Genomic DNA, 18,911 nt, shown 5'->3' on the forward strand with positions numbered 1-18,911 from the left:
ACAGTTACAAGTTCTGGATCTCAGTGAAGGCCTTTCTTTAACCCATTTGGAGGTGGCCCTTTTACAGAATGTGAGCTGGGAGTCCAGTTTTATTCTTCTGTTTGTGGACATCCAGTTTTCCCAGTACCTTTTTTAAGATGAAAAAGAATGAATAGAAGGAACAAAGCCAGAACGTTTTTCATTTTTCTATACTAGCATTCATTGATATTTAAATGAATTGTGATTGTTTCCCTATATATATATATATATACTCAACTAACTTTTGAGCACTTCAAAATTAAAAATGTATTTGCTTCTGGTTCCAAGTTTCATCTTATCCTAGATCTTACTCCTATGGCGGATGCCATTCTATTTTATTCTATTTCATGGATGAATATGAAAACTAGTCAGGGCATTGAGATCGTCCCTTTAGAAAAGTATTTGTAATTTGAAGAAGGAGCAGAAGGAGGAGGGGGGAGGGGAAGGGAAGGGAAAGGGGGAGGAACAACAACAATATTAATAAGGGTGGAGAAGGAGCAGTAGGAATAATAAAAGGAGGGAGAGGAAGAGCAGAACGACACGATTCATTGCCTCATACACACCTCTCAGCATGAGTTCTGTGGCTTGTAATGAGTTTCTAGTGCAAGGATGCTGTCTAGCAACGAGGAAGCTGGCCAGGAGTTAGCCCATGACGGACTGTTAAACCCAGCAGCATTGTCTTGCCATTACAGATGTACTGGTCCCAACCACTTATGATGGATTAGGTTCCAATATCATGTTGTTTAAAATGAATCATTCTGTGCAACAGAGGGAAAGTATATCTTAGGTATAATTGCTTTCTGTTCAGAAGTATACTTCTGTTATAGATGAACTTTCTTTTATTTGGCTGGCCGAGCAGAAATCATGTTCTCAATAGAATAATTTGCAAACCATGGTTTCCAACAGTAATTGCGTCTCCTTTTCTGCTGCCAAACTTCGTAAGCGAGTCAGCTATAAAAGCTGTTCTCCACACTTCCTTCATGTGGACACTGTTAACCCTTTAGGAGTCATGTCCAAAAGAGCTACTGAAGTTGTTCCTGGAGGTCACCAGTGACCGTACACTGTCAAATCACACTCTCTCTGAGTTTTTCCTTAAGAATGATTTTTTTTTCTTCCCTTGAAACCATGCTCCTTGGCTTTCTTTGTGTATCCTCAGCTCTCCTCCAATATAATTCTTTCATTTTCTTTTTCTACCTCTGAATAATCTTTATTAAGATCCCCTCCTTGTTCATTTTACTATTACTACGGATGGTAATTGTCCTGCTGTTAGTAGTGTCTGCTGCATTTTTTCCTGCTAATTACAACCATTTCTGTGAGACAACTATGAAACAATCTGAGTTAGATTCAAAATTTCCAATTTTATGTCAATTAGTATGTCATTTTAATTCATTGTATCATTGGGAAAATATTAGCCACTTGATCAAAATAAACACAAAATTGAGTGTTACAACATGATGCAAAGTTATAGTTACTCATGTTTCTAAAACAATTAAGTCAGGAGTTTTCACTGAAATAGTTCCCCACTCCCTTGGGACCGTTGTGACACATGGGGTAGCAAGCAATGAGGACATCTAGTGATTCATCTAGTTATTAAACAAGTGCTAACTTTCAGACCTACCTGCCCCCGTCAGAGCAGCTTCATAATATCACTGGTTTGGAACAGCAACAGTTTCTTTCTCACTTTCTCTCTGCCCACTGTGAGCCACCAGTGTCTGCTCCATGTCTCCTGCATTCTAAGGACCAGGCTCACAATGAGCCTCATTGAGTCATGGCTGGTTTTGTGGCCTCTACAAAGCACGGTGATGAATGTCATATTCCCCACCTTTCTCTGTTCTGCATAAGTCACACAGAGAGTCCTAGCATCGGGATGATGGGTGACGATTTTCTTCCCACACTGAGGGTCGCTGTAAGACCCACAGCAAGCCTAACAGAAACCGCACAGGAATTGTTCTCCAGAATTAAGCAGTGAATACTTTGAATAACTCAGCCATGCCATGATAATTATACTAAAATTTGAAAATGAAATATTTCTTAAAATCACTGGCAAATGGCATATGCTTGTTGGATTTTTTTTTTCCTCTTTAGGAATATAAACATGTGGGTCATCAATGGCATGTCAAATTTAATGAAATTTGATAGGTTTCAAGTCAAAATGAATTTTATTGGGTATTTTATTTATTTATACTCCAACTATTATCCCCTTTCCTGGTTTCCCCTCCAGAAAACCCTATCCCATTCTCCCTCCCCCTGCTTCTATGAGGATGCTACACCACCCACCCCCTCCTGCCTCCCTACCCTGGCATTCCCTACACTGGGACATCTAGCCTTCTCAGGACCAAGGGCTTCTCCTCCTATTGATGCCCAATAAAGCCATTCTCTGCTACACATGCAGCTGGAGCCATGGGTTCTTCCATGTGTACTCTTTGATTGGTGGTTTAGTCTCTGGGAGCTCTGTGGGGTCTGGTTGGTTGATGTTGTTGTTCTTCCTATGGGTTGCAGACCCCTTTAGTTCCTTCAATCCTTTCTCTAACTCCTCCATTGGGGACCCTGTGCTCAGTCTGATGGCTGGCTGTGAGTGTCTGCATCTGTATTTTATTATTGCCAAATGTGTAAATAGTGTCCTATTAAATGCTAATGCACATTTAAAGAGCAAGGGGACTTAAAGCCTGTGGGTTTCAGACTTGGAAGGACTGACTAATGTCACTCTCAGATTACTTTCTTGGATGAGAATTGTCAAAGGCAGCTAGGAAAGCTTTTGAAAAAAAGTTTAGCGAGAGAAGTGTATGAAAGTAGAAAAACAGAAAATGATCAATGACATGAAATAGACAATTTGAAAGTGAGCTGTGTCTAAGCATGGTACCCTAGAGGGGCAGTTGCATTTCATATATATATATATATATATATATATATATATATATATATATATATATATATATATATATATATATATGGAGAGAAGTAAATTTGTGTGTGTGTGTGTGTGTGTGTGTGTGTGTGTGTGTGTGAGAGAGAGAGAGAGAGAGAGAGAGAGAGAGAGAGAGAGAGATGACGGAGTCACTAAATGAACAGAAACATAATTCCAAGCTCCTCTCATGTCTGTCTTGTGGTGATGAGACTCCAGAGAGATGGATTAAAGATCCAGATAGAAAAGACAAAAAAGTACATATCATTGAAAAATATAAAAATAAACTTTTCAAAATTACAGTACATGCCTATGGGAAAAGTCACATTTGAAGCACTCAGTGTTTATCTAGGCTAACCCATGCCATTTAAACTTGTCTTCTTAATTTAGCAAGCTCATCTGTAAAAGGAGATTCTGATAACACTACCAAAGTGAGTGGTTGTGATGATGAAATCACACACACACACTCACACACACACACACACACACACACACACGCACACATACACACACACTCTACCTAATACATGTTATTATATCCAAGATTATGTGATAACCCATAGCCATATGATTGTATATTATATAAAGAGCTATCTAAGCAGGATTTATACCTGCTGAACGTTGAAAACATTTCCCGTGTCCTTAAGTAAAGGTATAAAGTTACTACCCCCTTACCATTTAAGAAAGAACTGTAGTGTGCGCCTGTTCTAATGCTCTTTTTGGTCTTTATTAAAGAAGATGTAATAACTATGCATAAATACAAACACAGAGCGAACCCAAGTCATGTTCTTTCAGAACATCATTACTGGTGGCCTTCTTCCGTCTGTCCTCACAACTGAGTTCCTTACTCGGGCTGTGTACTAGCTCAAGTCCCAGCCTCCCTTCTTCATTTTGCTGGCTGGCCTCTTCCTACTCAAGATATAGGTTGTCTGGCTTCAGCCCTCCCCAGACTCTCCTTGCTTCCGTTCTCCATCATCACAGTTATTTCCTCCATAAACTGAGATCATACATGTAACTGTCAATGGTTTCCCTTCTGTGACACCACATGTTTTGATTTGCCAAGTTTTTCTAGTTTGATTTGTTACAGTGGTAAAACCATAACCAAAAGCAAGTTGGGAAGGATAGCGTTTATTTAATACACAGGTTTTAGTCCCATCATCAAAGGAAGCAAAGCCAGGAGCTTGAAGCAGGAACCATGGAGAAACACTGCTTGCTGGCTTGCTCAGCTTACTTTCAGGCCCACCCATCCCTACTACAGCAATTACCTAACTAAGAAAATGCTCCCACAGACATGCCATAGGCCAAGCTGATTGGAGTCATTCTTCAACTGAAGTTTCCTCTGCCCAGGTGACTGTGGGCATGTCAAATTGACAGCTGGAGCTAACTATGTCATCAAGATAGGACCTGAATCTGTCTTACCCAACAACCAGTACCACTAAGAATAGATGTCAAATCCTTGTATAACTGAACAAACAAATGAACACTAATGGGCATTAAAATACTTTCAAAGAAGGTAGGTCACAAAAATTTTATGCTAACATATCCCACAACAAGTAGATATGGAAGTTGTAAATATTTTATAACATCCTGTTGTTTAGTAGTTTATAAGGACAGAGACTACATCATCTCCCAACAAGTCATCTGTTACATATTAAGATTTCATTTAGGTTTTTTTTCTTGTTTTGGATGGATGGACAAATCAATTCTAACATAAAGTCATAGGCTATGGACCTATTCTACAAAAAATTTGCCTCCAAATACAATGAAGATGAAGTAGATATGAATGGTAATTACAGGTGATTTAAAACCAGGATGCTAAAAGAGCGATGTAATATATACATATTTTCTGTCTTTTTTTTTTTTTTCTTCTTTTTACAAGGGACCTGTTGGTTTACCTGGAGAAGTAGGGATAACCGGAGGCATTGGTGAAAAGGTAACTCATTTTGTCCTTTTCGTTTTGTATTAAGAACTGTGGACTAACTTCAATCTTCCATATAGCTTTTAAAGTTGTTGCTCAGAAGGCACTTGTCACCCCAATAAGGGTCTAGAGGACGAACCTGGAGGAGCTTTCTACTTTCTTATATTGCTGAGCCTGCATCTCAGCAGTATTTCAACCCAGCGCTGTTCACATCAAGCCCTGTGAAAAAGCCCGTTGAGGCTGGCTCAGTCTTCCTTAGCCTAATCTGTTGGAACTACAGAGCGCTCAGTACTCAGTACCCTCCTGTTCCCAATACCAAGGATGAGTCTAGGAGAGAGCAGAGCATCTTCATCCCCTGCCTCCTCAGCAAGGAGGAAACTCTCACTGGTCTTGTTTTCCTCTCTGAATGTTGGTTTTGCCCTGTATTTCTTATACTGTTTGCTCACACCACCTTTTCTTCTGCTGTGAACATGTTACTCTTTCCAATGTTAATTATTCTCCTTTTTCCCCACTCCCTGTCATTTTATTACTTAATCATCAATACTTTTAGCTTAAATAGCTTCTCAATTCCTATCTTACTCTTTTGTATTAATATTATTATCTTTAATCTGTTTTTTTACAGTTCGGTTATTTTCCCTCTCCCATTCCCATCTCTGACAGTTCCTCATCCCATTCCTTCTCCCACATCTCCAAGAGGATGTCCACACACACACACACACACACACACACACACACACTGAGCCAGGCCTCCCCACTCCTTGGGTCCTCAAGTCTCTCAAGTGTTAGGTGCCTCTTCTCTCACTGAGGCCAGTCCTCTGCTGTATATGTGTCAGGGGCTTCAGATCAGCTGATGTGTGCTGCCTGGTAGGTGTCTCGGAGTCTGAGAGATCTCCAGGGTCCAGGTTAATTGAGACTGCTGGTCTTCCTATGGGGTCACCCTCTTTCTCAACCTCTTCCAGCCTTTCCTCAATTCAATCCCAGGAGTCCCTGATCAGTCCAGTGGTTGGATGTAAGTGTCTACTTCTGTCTCAGTCAGCTGCTTGTTGGGCCTCTCAGAGGGCAGCCATGCTAGGTTCCTATCGGTAAGCACACCAGAGCATCAATAATAGTGTCAGACCTTGGAGCCTAAGTGTATCCTTTTCTCTCCTTAAGGGAATATAGTTGATACTCCTGGTTGGTTGCCTGTTGTGTTTAAATATCTGGTTTGTTTTTGAATTGTTCTATTGTGGTCTTCTTCCTCTCCCTTGAGCAGCGATGGACATTGAGAGCTCAAGATAAAATCAGCCCCTAAGAACATTTCCCACAGAACCAGAAGGGAGGTCCCCGACAAGCGTAACAATGTTTACGTAAAAACACAAGCGGATCAGAAAGGCAAGGCGGCATGACTCCCACCAAAGCTCACAAGCCCTCAATAACCTAGTCCAAAAGTAAAGACTGAGCAAAGCATTCAAGAGTTTACTTTGAAAAAGGACCAGTGACCTCACAGAGGAGTCAAACAAACAGACAAATGGGATTTTAAAAAAGTCAAATCCAGATTAGAGAAGAAATTTAGTAAGAAAAATGAGAAATTTAGTAATAAACAGATTCTGAAGAAGAAAGGCTGGAATTTTGGAAATGAAAGTCACCATAAATCAAAATTTTAAACTGTGGAAAATATTACCATTAAATTAAATTAGGTAGAAGAAAAGTTTTCACAGGTTGGGGGTATGTTTAAGGAATGATTACCTTCGAACAGAAAGGAAAGAAGAAAAAGAATTTAAAAAAGCAGTCATGGCCGTGACTTTCAAGAACTTTAGGAGATGATCATGAGGTGAAAACTAGGAATTCTTGATAGAAAAAAAACTATCTGTAAACTAAAGCCACAAGAAATCTAGTTGCTGGAGCTGTGCAGAAAAAGATTCCAAATATAGAGAAAGATCTGTACATCCAAGAGACATTTAGAGCCCCAAATAAACATTAAAAAATGAAATTATATACTATGGCAAGTAATGGCTGCAAATGGAGATCAGGATGCTAAGAGAAACAAGCCAGGCTTGAAAAGAAACTATTTCATGGTTGACCTCACATGTGGAATTTAGTAAGCATTAAAGGGAGACCATTAGGGTTGTAGAAGCAAAAGGAGAAGGAAACACAGGAATGGTAAGAGTGTGTGCATGGGATCAAGTGTGATGGGTGTTCTCTGGAAATTTAGCAACGAGAATTACTCTGTACAATTAATAGATGCTGGTAAAAGGAAAATGTATTCAAAAGTATCACATGTTACCTCTAGTGAATCTCTTAATCTCTTAAACAGGTTGAAATATGGCTAGCTACATGTTTGTTTCCAATTTTTAGAGGGTTGGATACCCTCCTGGTTAGAAAGGTTGTAATCTGGAAGGCAAATGTGAAGTGGTCAGTGTAGAATCAGGAAAAGATTATGTAATTCTACCTTTAAACCTCGTTGGAAGCAATTCTGAATCAGAAAAGTAAGCGCCTGGTTTCCTCCTTTCTTTCTCCCGGCCCCATTATCAAACACCTGTGCTAAATTCTGTCTCATTGCTTACCTGGTCCAGATTACTCCAGATTACTCCAGATTACTCCAGATTACTCTCTTTAGCACCAGACTTTTATTCATGGGCAAACTCTTGGACTGGATTAGTGTCCACCGTCTTAGAAAATGTCCTCACACATCTCTAGTCCTTCCTGATTTCTTCCCTCCCTGAGATGAGAGGAAGTTCCTCAGCATTTACGATTTAATTCTTCTCTAGTTATTTCATCGCTGCTAATAGCAAATCTGTAGTTAGTTGAAAGCAGAATGTAAGTTTAACTTCATAATATAATGCAAGTTTTTAATATATGCTTATTGATTTGAATATATCAAAGTGTTGCAGTAAATATTTAAAAAAAAAAAAAAAGGCAGCTACTGATTCCCACGTGCTCTCACTCCACACACCCCTCCAAGAGCTGCAGAGCTGCAGAGCCACAGTCTACAAGCCACCCCAGCATGGCACCTCACCAAGATGCTCCCTGGCCTTAGCTCCAGCACCAGTGAGCCATACAGAACTTACTGTATGTTAATTCATCTCAGTGGCGGCCTCCCCCTCTGGTGTCTCTCTCCTGGCAGAGGGCCAGCCACAAACTCTGCCCACACTTCAAACAGCCAACGAATTCAAAATTCTAGGAACCTGTAATCTAACAATGGCTTTATCTCAGACTTTCTCTGAGATAAATTTTACACTACACAAAACATCCACATCATAAACTCAGAGACAGATGATATGATATAATTCACCCATAGACAAAGACAAATCATCCTATACAAATCCATCCCTTTAAAATATGCATAACAACCTGTATGCAGAGCCATGCCGAGAGGGTCATCGTGTCTTTCTCCATCTTCCTTCCTCAATCTCGCTCCTTCCTTCTTCCAAGACTTTCCCCCCATACCCTCTTTTTCATCCTGTGACAGCTTTGCTTTATCCTGGACCTGCCTTCCTGCATAATGACATCGTCTTCAACAAAGTGCAGAAATGATTCCATTATTTAGTTATGATTCAATGAGCTAGACTTGGATGATGTGAGGAATATTAACGTGACTACATTATTCTTAACTTTTAATTGAAGGTTTGATTCTCACAACCCCCCAGAATGAGACCTGAGGCTCTTCACTGAGGCCCACAGAGCAAGGAAATAATTTCTTCCATTGTTCTAGAGATTAGCTCCTTTTTCAGTTTGCTTGGTGTCCTCAGGAATTTACTTTCCCGCAGTCTCCTGTAGTAACTCATTAGAATTCTCGTTTCTAAAACTTTAGCAGGCTGTGTGATTTTTAGATCATCTTTGCCCATAATTTCTATCCTCATTTCAATAAGCGTGTGAACAAGAGAACTTGATTGCATTAGGATATTTGTAGCCGTGTCGTTACAATGCAAGTTTCATAGGTGTTAAAGATGAAGACAGGATGTCCATGTAAGCTATGGTTGTGGTGGTTTCCTTTTGTCCCCTTAGCTCAATCATCACTAACAGCACTCAGTGTTGCCTTCTCTCCTATTGTTTCACAAGGGAGAACGTGGAAGTCCAGGCCCACTTGGTCCTCAGGGGGAAAAAGGTGTCATGGTAAGAATTCAAAGATCTAAAAACTGTTTCCAGCACACATAATAAACAAAGCTACAGCCATCAGGGGATAGACCCACACTGACTGGAATTTAAGTGAAAATGTTATTTTATATTTAAAAAAAATCCCATTTAACTTTTCTTTTTAGCTGTTTTATATCCTAGGGTGATGTTCTGTGGTACCAGATTCATGAAACAGCATAAAAATAAACTGCCTTAGAAAAAATACTCTACAGTTTTGGGAGGAACATTAAATGGTGATGCCTGAGCCACAATGGATTAGAAAGAAATTTCAACTGAAAATCTGAATGTTCCTGGGCAAATGAAGTTTATATTACATATGTTCTCAACTACTTTTTAGTAGCAAACCAGTATTTGGCCATGAGGTAGTTCTTTTGGCCATGAGATAGTTCTTTTGGCTATGGGGTAGGTCCTTGACACGTAAGAGTTTCAGGGCTAAATATTTATATCCTCAAGAGAATGACAACTGATAAGTTTTATATCTGGGTTGTATTTAGTTTATTAAAACGTTTGTAAGCATTATGGAAATTTAAAGAATGGTCAATATCATTATCTATGAGCCCATTCCATCTTTTATTCTTTAGTTTTAATTTTTATATTATCAAAAAAGCACCACCAGGTTTTGGTTTGTTTCTGTTTTGGTTTTTGGTTTTTTTTAAAGCAATTTCTGGTGGGGGCAGGTAATGAACCTACCAATGGAATTCAGAAATCTTTCCCTCCTAAGACACCTTCACAATTAGTGTTAGTACCAAACTGTATGTGTTCTTTCTAAAAGTTGATGGATTAATTGCGTCTACCTTCTGTAATCATGGGATTTCCTGACCTCCCTGTGAAGTTCGTAAGTCGTAATCTATACGCTCAGCGTAGCTCACACAAAAGATGTCATCACCTACAGAAGGAGGAAACAAAGGTGATCCCGAGGTATTGTAGCACATGGTGCCACCTAGTGACTTCCTTTTTAAAGCAAAGGACGTGCAACTTGTATGAAAACACATCTTTAATTTCTATAATCCTGCTCTACAACATTTCCTGTGGCCTCAGGTATCTTAGGTAGGAAGGGTAATCTTGTCTAACTGTTGTTTTTGTTACCATTTGTGGCTTATAGTGGGTTTTTTTCCTAAAGGAAAAAATGATTAATTATATGTTTTTCATATTTCATTTCAAACATAGGGCTACCCAGGTCCTCCTGGGACTCCAGGACCCATGGGACCACTTGGATTACCTGTAAGTATAGACTGACTTGTGACCCTTTTTTGAAAGTTCACTTTAATTTAAATTAATTGCTTTGTCATGTCATCTTATGTAAAATCAACCATATGTAAGATCACCCCAAAACTATATGAAAATTCTAAAGTATTTCTTGGTATCTTGAGTTTCCTTACCCCTGCTATGTACAGTAAACAATTTCAGTTCTCTAGCCTAAACTAAAAAGAAAAAAAAATTAATCCTCCTTTTGTAAGAAAATAGAATCAGTAACCAAAATCAGCTGAGAGCCAAGGAATTAACAAAAACACAAGCAGATAGATTAAAATGCTTTTCTTAAATTTTACAAATACTCGTAGACAAACAGTTAAAATTCATAGGAAATGTGGCTTTGGGAAGTAAAACTTGAGCTCTGAACATATCCCATCTGTTGTTTTCAGAAAGATAATTAAATCTTGCCCCTAGAGAGAAAACATTCTGTGTCAAGGTTTGACAGTTATTATGGACATGAATCTGAAGAAGTTCAGCCTCTGTAGTGTCAGGGCAGAATTTCTCTTCACAGAACTTGTTTATATTGTGTCTGATGCAGCTCCCATTCTATAAAGGAAGCTGTCTAGCATATTCATAGGCATAATGTTGTTCTAAAACAAAAAAATGACAAGAGCATAGTTGCCCATCTCTTCACTCACAGAAAAGAATGAGTTAACTTGAGACCCTAAAAGTTGGTCCATTTTTATCTATGTAAAGTTTATAACTAAATAGAAGATAAGGGTCGTTAAATGAAAACCTCGATGCTGGGATCAGAACACCTCTCTATGGGTGTGTGGTCAGGGAGGCCCCAAAGGCACTGAAACAACACAGGGCATCACCACTGCCGTTACTCATCGTGACTGGGACCCAGAACATCAATCTCAAATTGACCAGAAAGTTCCTGCTGGCTTGCTTTCATGTTTGAAGGTGCTGTATGGGTTGCCAGTGGAGCAAAGAATCCAAGGTCTTAACCAAGTCTAGGCCTTCATGATACATTACCAACCTACCAGGCAAGCTGTACCCACCACTGAAATAGTCTTGTCGTGGTTATGGGGAAACCAACTGCTTTCTGACTGTATTTGAAGTCTGCTGTCAAGAGGACATTCATGTCTGTTATTGTAAAAAACAATAAAAAATATTGTAAAAAAATCAAAAATCCAACGCTGTGAAGATCACATGAACTACTGTGATTGTTTGACTACTTTATTGTTTGGCTAAATGATCATCATGTCAAGAATTGCCTTCTACACATTTATATTTGTATCCACAACTTTGTGCTCTACTCTAGTAACTCTTAATAGGAGACTTTCATACATCATTAAACTTGATTTTAAAATAGCAACTTCATTTCCATTTTTTGATACATTAATTTAAATTTACTTATGATATTTTCATGGGTTCAGAAAAATATACAAATTTTATACATGGGATTATAGCAGATCTATTTAATAATAGCAAGGAAATTGTAACAGTAATAGCCATTGCTTCTTTGATAAAGCAGGGGTATTAGATTGGTTTAACGGGTTAAGAGGATCTCTCCTTTCCCATTTCCTTTGTGCATTCCTCCTAAACACTATTTGCCCAGTGAATATTAAATCCTTCCAATTCCCTTCACCTATAAAAGGCATTTATCCAAAGAGTGAAACAGTTTGAAAGCAGAATACTTGGGAGGAACATGTGGTATTGATAAATTACAATTTATTTGAAGGTAAACAACATATGGTATTGATTAATTAAAATACATTTGTAGGGAGACAAATGAGTTTCATTTAAAAAAAATCTATCAATTAAATAAATGTCACATAAGAATATATAGATACTATTCTAGTAACAGTGTTATGAATTTGATCTCTGAGTTTAAATTTTCAACACATAGGGTCTTGTTGGGGCAAGAGGCGCACCTGGAAGTCCGGGTCCTAAAGGACAAAGAGTAAGTAACAAAAAAGTATGTTAACCTCAAAAAATTCACCTCATATTGATGTGTTTGACAAAACCAGCCTTACACAGCTAGAGTCGTACTTATGTGTTAGATTTTTCTGTTTTTATTGTTAGATGAACTACCTATAGCAATTGAAACATAGCTAATAATACAACTAATATAACTGTGTATTATAGTTACATAACTAATGCTATACAATGTTATAAAATACATCTAGAAATACAGTTGATATAAAATAAAAAATCATACTTCACTTTCACTTATATTACAATATCATATAGAATTCTTTTTTCTTATTCCCAGTCTCTCTTTTCATCCTATAGGAGCATCATAAATGTGAATATCTTTAAATAAATTACATTTCTCTTCATGACAGATTTATATACTACAGAAAAGATAGCAAAATCAAACTGTAAGAAATGGGATAAATATACATGAGATTAATTAGTGCTTATCAACTGTAAACCAAAGGTGTTTTAGCTATTATTACCTAGTAATTAATATCCAGGAAAATATGCAAAGAATATTTATCTACCAAGTTGTTCTTAAACATGAACACTTTTAATAAAAGTATCAGGTCTCTGGTTATAAGCCAATCACATAGACTTCATATATTTTGTATTGTTTAATCCTCAGAGGCGTGTAAGAAGGCATGGCACTGTATCACACCTCTTCTAACCAAGGGATTATAACCAGGGCCCAAGAAAGATGATCCTTGGAGACAGAGAAATGTTTCAATCTTTATTCAAGCCTTGATCTATCTTATCCCAAAGCCAGCGTTTATCTGATGCTGCACGGAATGTTTAGCGATCCTTTACCTCATCTGAATGTAATGCTTTAGGAGAAGCGTTTCATGTACTGTCCTTCCCTTGCCTTAAATTTGAGAGCTGTTGAGGACTTTTTAAAATTCTACAATACGGCCTGTAACTAACAAATGCTGTTAAAATTAAAACAATCATAAAGATGAAAGCACTGCAGTTTCTTGGACTCCCAGTTGGGAGAACGGCTTTGATCTTCCGTCTTGTGTGGTAGGTGAGAAAGGAAGACAGACCTTTGTCTGATTTGTTATTTATTTTAGGAAAAAACTATTTTCCTCCCTGGCTTGTCGATCGACTGTCTACAAACATCAGTGGTGGTTGATCCATTTAGCATAAATATATTGAAAACCAAGGGAAAGGGATGTGCGCTCCGAGTGTCGTTTGCCGCTTACTGCTGGCCAGGACTCGGTTCTCAGGCAAACCCGTGTCCCTAACCATGGTACATGCTGAACCACTTGAATGAGCTCATAAACCCTGTAGCAAGGGCATCTGCTGTGCAGTCTTCTAACTTCACTGCGACCACAAACAGCTTCCTGCTTTACTGACGTGTCACATTGTCCGTGGCCCTCACCTCTCCGGGCCTTTCCATCGTTTCCCACATACCGTTTCCTGACTCTCTTCAAACGGTGCCAGGCAATTTCAAACCATGTCACTCAGAAAGCTCTACAGAAGGAAACTGGGTTAGGAGAGGAGGGTGAGTGTCTTCACTGGGAGGATATTATTAATGGTAGACTTCACACAATCTGTAACAGGGAGGGGATGGAAAGATGGCTCATTTGTTTAGAGCACTTGCTGCTCAGTCATAAGAACTAGCGTTACGTTGTCAGCACCGTCATATAGTTCACAGCTGCCTGCAACTCCAGGTCCAGGAGGTCCAGGCTCCTCTTACAGCCTCCACAGACATTGGATGGGCATACACACATACACACACACACATACACACACATACACACATACACACATATACACACATATACACACATACACACACATATACACACATACACAAACACACATACATACACATATACACATACAGACATATACACATACACACACATACACACATACACACACATACACACATACACACACATATACACATACACACACACATACACACACATACACATACATACATACACATACACACACAGAGACATACACAGATACACACACTCATATACACACACAAACACACATACACATACATACACACATACACACACATACACATACATACACACACATACACACACATACACACACATACACACACATACACACACACACAACCAACCAACCTGATTTCTTACAGTGTATATGACACTTAGCTAGTAACCCGGAGGATTCTGTGTCAGCTGCCCCTCAGCTTTCCCACCACAGTGGGCTTTCCCATTTTGTGGTTTATTTGGTCTTGAAACTGGGAAGCTCTATGCAATACTAAAATCTACCAAGGGGAAGGAAAATTAAAGCTGATCACAGTACCAGCATCTAAAAATTGAGGTAAGCACAATAGTATCATGAATTTTTTTCTAACTTGCAGCGGGACAATTGTGTATCCATGTCATTTGCATGACTGTAAAGAGCAGCAAGATAGGTATTAAAAGGTAGTGATAATTATATCAAACTGTCATGGAAATGCCCTTTCTACTTACACAGTACTCATCTTAACCTTTCTGTAGCTGGCATGTTTAGCCGATGAGCAGTTAGGTAAAGAAACCTTATGCAATTACTAAAACTACTTCACGCAGATCATAAAAACCCTTTCATTTGACTAGATGACGTAAGCCGACAGACTCACTGCTCCATCCCAGAAAATGGCGGCTAGCCTAGGGTCAGCACAACCTGAGTCACTGCCCTTCACATACACAGTGGACACTTGGGGCATTACTGATAAGAGGGACCATTTGACACCTGCCAATATTTCTCTGTGTGTCCAGCTGCCCGACAGGAGAAATGAGCAAAGCAGGCCTCACCTACTGACACGGGGGCAGGAATTCCATCCGTTGATCACAAGCTCTTTAAATCCCACCCTCTTTCTCTAGAGCACCGGTATAGAGAGGCGGGCAGCTGGCGAGTTTGGTACTTAATGGGCTAGAGGTAGAGGGATAACTATGTTAGAAATAGGCAGCAATTGAAGTTTTCCTCTCGAACAGAGACACCTACATGGTGAGAAGCACTCTGCATCTTGGCCCCTTCGAGGGGCCGCATGTCACTTTTAATTTAGTATTTATGTGAAGTAGAAGGGCCGTGGCCTGACACCTAATGCATTTTGTCACAAATTGCTCACTCGTGCATCTGACTAACTCCTTCATGTATTTACCTATGTTTCGAATACTCAATATGCTTTCCTTCAATGGAGTAGAGGTATTCAGCCCTCCCTCCGGCTCACTGCAGCCAGCTTTGACATTCCTAACAGCATAGAAAAAGTCTGGGCTCTCTGTGCATGTAGCATGCTTTTCCTGAAAATGAGGGGTCCGGGAGACAGTTTCGAGCCATTACTTTTAAAATATTATGCCAGATTACGTGGCTATGGTAACACCAAGTGTCTAGTTCTCTTTGGCCTTGTCCTGAACTTTATTTTGTCTTAGGAGTCACATCAGCAGTGCAGGTTATGTCTTCCACCAGAGGGAAACCTACCATGTCACCAGGCTATGCCTCTAGCTCATTAGCTCACTCTTGCCTGAAACACAGACAGTACCAGCCTTCCTTGGAACAAGGGCTTGAAAACCCTCACATGGTGACTTTTGCCTTATGGCCTTAATGTGACCTCCTGACTTAGACTTTTATTTTTACACTGTATATGGTTATCTTTATCACTGGAAGCATAGAAATAAATATCTCTTGGTAAATGAAATAGTAAATGTTAAAAAAAACAAAAGGCCAGCAGAAGTTCAGTGAGGAACTGCTTGCTATCGGCTCTGATTTACCACCAAGATAATTGTTGCGGTAAATAATAAAAAGATGGCTTAACCTCTTATTGCCCCCCCCCCACAGTCTCACTCTGCAGATGCTGCTCTAGTGTGTAGCCCAGTGCACGAACTCTGTCACATGGTCCGCAAGCCACACTCTCCACGCAGTTCCCTTCCCCTATTGTTTCTGTCCTGGGTGGATACAACCACCCCAGCATGCTTCTTTTACCCCATTGCTTGGAACAACCATTACTCCAAAGCTCATTAGCTTTTCATGCAGGTTTATATATTAAATTTCCAATCCACAAACCCTCTACACAATAAGCTTACATCTAATGGACAAAGATACAAACTGCCCTTCTATATGAGATAAAAAAGACCTGTGGAAACCATTAAAAATATTCATATCTACCTACTGCTAATTAAGATCACCTGGTTGTAGATCCTCCTTCTCCAGCTCCATCTTGATCCTCCCACAATCTCCCTCTGCCTCCTGCCTCCACTTCCACTCCTTGACTTTTCCCTGCCTACCTTTCTGCTGTCCAACCATTTATCACCTCAACATAAATCTACAGATAATACCAGCAACAGCAACAATAATCCCTGTGAAACGGTCTTACCTAAGGGTGTTTTAATGTAAAACGTTACACAATGTTTATATAAATTTCGCTTTAATAGGGAGATCCTCATGGATCCCCATGGGGTATTTAACCCTTGAGTGTGCCTGGGAATATCTGTAAGCCAGGAATGCAGCCTGGAAAGGCCTGTTGCAGCAAACAGCTTTGATAATGGAATTCTGGACCTCAGCACTGGAGCCAACACAGGGGCCCCTTCATGTCAGCGCTTGACAAGGTCTGAAGATTGTATAACTGCTCTGTCTAGAGACTGTCTGCTTGCCCATCAGTCACCTACTTATTTAATGTGAATCCCAGCTTTGTTTCCTTAGCCCTTCCCTAAAAGCACCTGATAGCCTTGTCAAGCTAAGTCTCCTCTGTTCACTCTTCCCCTGCGGTCCTCTGTCTACTTCTACACGTAACCCCCAGGGCTGACCTCACACATCCGTGTGGTGTCTCCATTCCTGGGACAAATGCATCAGGTCTGTGGACTTCTCTTGACCCTTTGCACAACCTCCTCTTCCTTAAACTATGTACACTTCCTATGATGTCACAGAAATCAATTAAATATTAAATACCTTTGTGTTGCATGATAAAGAAACGCAGGGTTATGTGCTGCACAGCAATGCCTACTTCTTTTCTACAGTAGGTGTCCATGTAGAGGGTTTAGAATTTAAGTGAGGATTATCTCTGTAATGAGAGCAGCTGCCTCTTCTCTGCAGGTAATTCTGGAGTGACATTGAGAAGTTTTGTCCACAAGCACCTCTCTGTCCTGTTCCGAGCCCCTGCCATTTTCCAGTAACGGCTGCCCAACGGGCACATAGCTAGTACATGTCCTGACCATTCGTTTTCTAAAAATGCAGAGAGAGAAGAACAGTTCCAAAATAATGAAACTTAAGAACAACCCAGGCTCTTTTAAGTTAACTTCGAGTCATTTTAAGAATAAATCCCACAGGACTACTGATTTAAAAATAAATAAAATAATCAACTTAGGTTACAAACACCTCAGCAACTCTTACAGCTAATTCTGCACTCATCCAACTTACTCTGCGGCATAAATCCTTTAAAAGGAAGGCTTGATTATCATTCGTCATTAAGACGCGCATTTCAAGTTAACAATGTGATCTTTCCCTTCTACCTGTAGGGACCCAGAGGACCAGATGGCCTCGTAGGGGATCAAGGTGAACCTGGTGCCAAGGTACTTGCTGATTCTTTATTTCGTGTGCAGTTAAATTTGTGTGCAGAGCTGTTATGTCCCATATATCTAAACATTGATATATTTCCTTCTACCGAGTAGTTTTCAATCCACGCCAGCCATGTTTCCTTTTTAATGCTGAGCTTCGTACTCATTGCCTTGTTTTCTGAGTAGTATCATTAAAACCATGGCTCAAATTCTGACCAATCTGTATGATATTGGTATTTTGTTAGGGTGAAAAAGGAAACCAAGGAAAAAGAGGGCTTCCTGGTCTTACCGTGAGTAGCAAGCCACATCTCCTTAAGCACGGACATTTTGACGTTTTCCCTTGTGCTACTGGAGAAGGGTTCCATGACCTAAGCATTCTTTCTCTCCTATGTAGGGAAAGACTGGAAGCCCTGGGGAGAGGGGAGTTCAAGGAAAACCAGTAAGTTTTTGTCTTTAATGTGTTATCATTATTAATAATCAAGCTGACATGACAATTGTCATCATGATAAAAGTTTCTCTAAGACACTTTCAATATGTGCCGTGATGCCATAATACCATAATAGAATATGACAAAAATCACACAGGAAGCTCCAAGAGCCTCTCTTCTCGCTTCATCCTAACTCACCTCGGTGCTGTTGTGCCTTTTGTGGTGCAGAGTCACACACATCTTGCTCTCTTGTTATGCTACTCTAAGAGTTTTCAGTATTTTACAATACTAAACATTTCTCCTAACATCTAACATCTTACCAGACTTGTACAGATTTTCCTCTGGGCATCAGTAATTTCTGCTGCCGTCATCATGAAAGAGGAGAGAAATATTGACAAAATACTTATACAAACATTCACAGGGGATAATTTTATAAATGAGCACTCAGCTTACACTCATATTTTTAACTGCCTTCATTCTGAATCACAATGTTAGTGACACTTGGATTTGTCATGTAAATATATAAATCTATTGTATGCTTTAAATCTAAATAATTTGAAATTTTCAATGGATTACAGCTGAGGAGTCAGCAAAGGTCAGGACGTAGGGGTTGTCACCTGTGACAATGTTTGCTTGTTCCTGTTTGAAATCTGCTGCCCCCTGCCTGTTGTCCTTCCTTATAGCAATGCATTTGACCACAGTCAGATCTAAAATCCCAGAGAAAGTAAATGACTGTCCTGAAAGAAAGAGGTGTTTAGCCTGGTCATTAGCCTGAGGGTTAGCAATGCTGTGGGTTGTGGTCACTTTTTATATTGCAGGCAAGGCTGGCTCAAC

At 39.6% G+C, this 18,911-nt stretch overlaps 1 protein-coding gene across 1 annotated transcript in view; it reads left to right on the top strand.

The window, feature by feature from the left end:
• COL24A1 (collagen type XXIV alpha 1 chain) overlaps positions 1–18,911 on the top strand; it is a gene marked incomplete at both ends in the record, with an annotated part of 253,479 nt that overhangs the window by 135,210 nt on the left and 99,358 nt on the right. The window contains 7 exons of the mRNA XM_080916055.1: positions 4,800–4,853; positions 8,877–8,930; positions 10,119–10,172; positions 12,058–12,111; positions 17,612–17,665; positions 17,896–17,940; positions 18,045–18,089. Coding sequence (XP_080772181.1) covers positions 4,800–4,853; positions 8,877–8,930; positions 10,119–10,172; positions 12,058–12,111; positions 17,612–17,665; positions 17,896–17,940; positions 18,045–18,089 — 360 coding nt within the window. The remainder of the gene's footprint in view (positions 1–4,799; positions 4,854–8,876; positions 8,931–10,118; positions 10,173–12,057; positions 12,112–17,611; positions 17,666–17,895; positions 17,941–18,044; positions 18,090–18,911) is intronic.

This window comes from Micromys minutus (genome assembly GCF_963924665.1).
Source record: "Micromys minutus genome assembly, chromosome: 4".
NCBI classification, from domain to species: domain Eukaryota; kingdom Metazoa; phylum Chordata; class Mammalia; order Rodentia; family Muridae; genus Micromys; species Micromys minutus.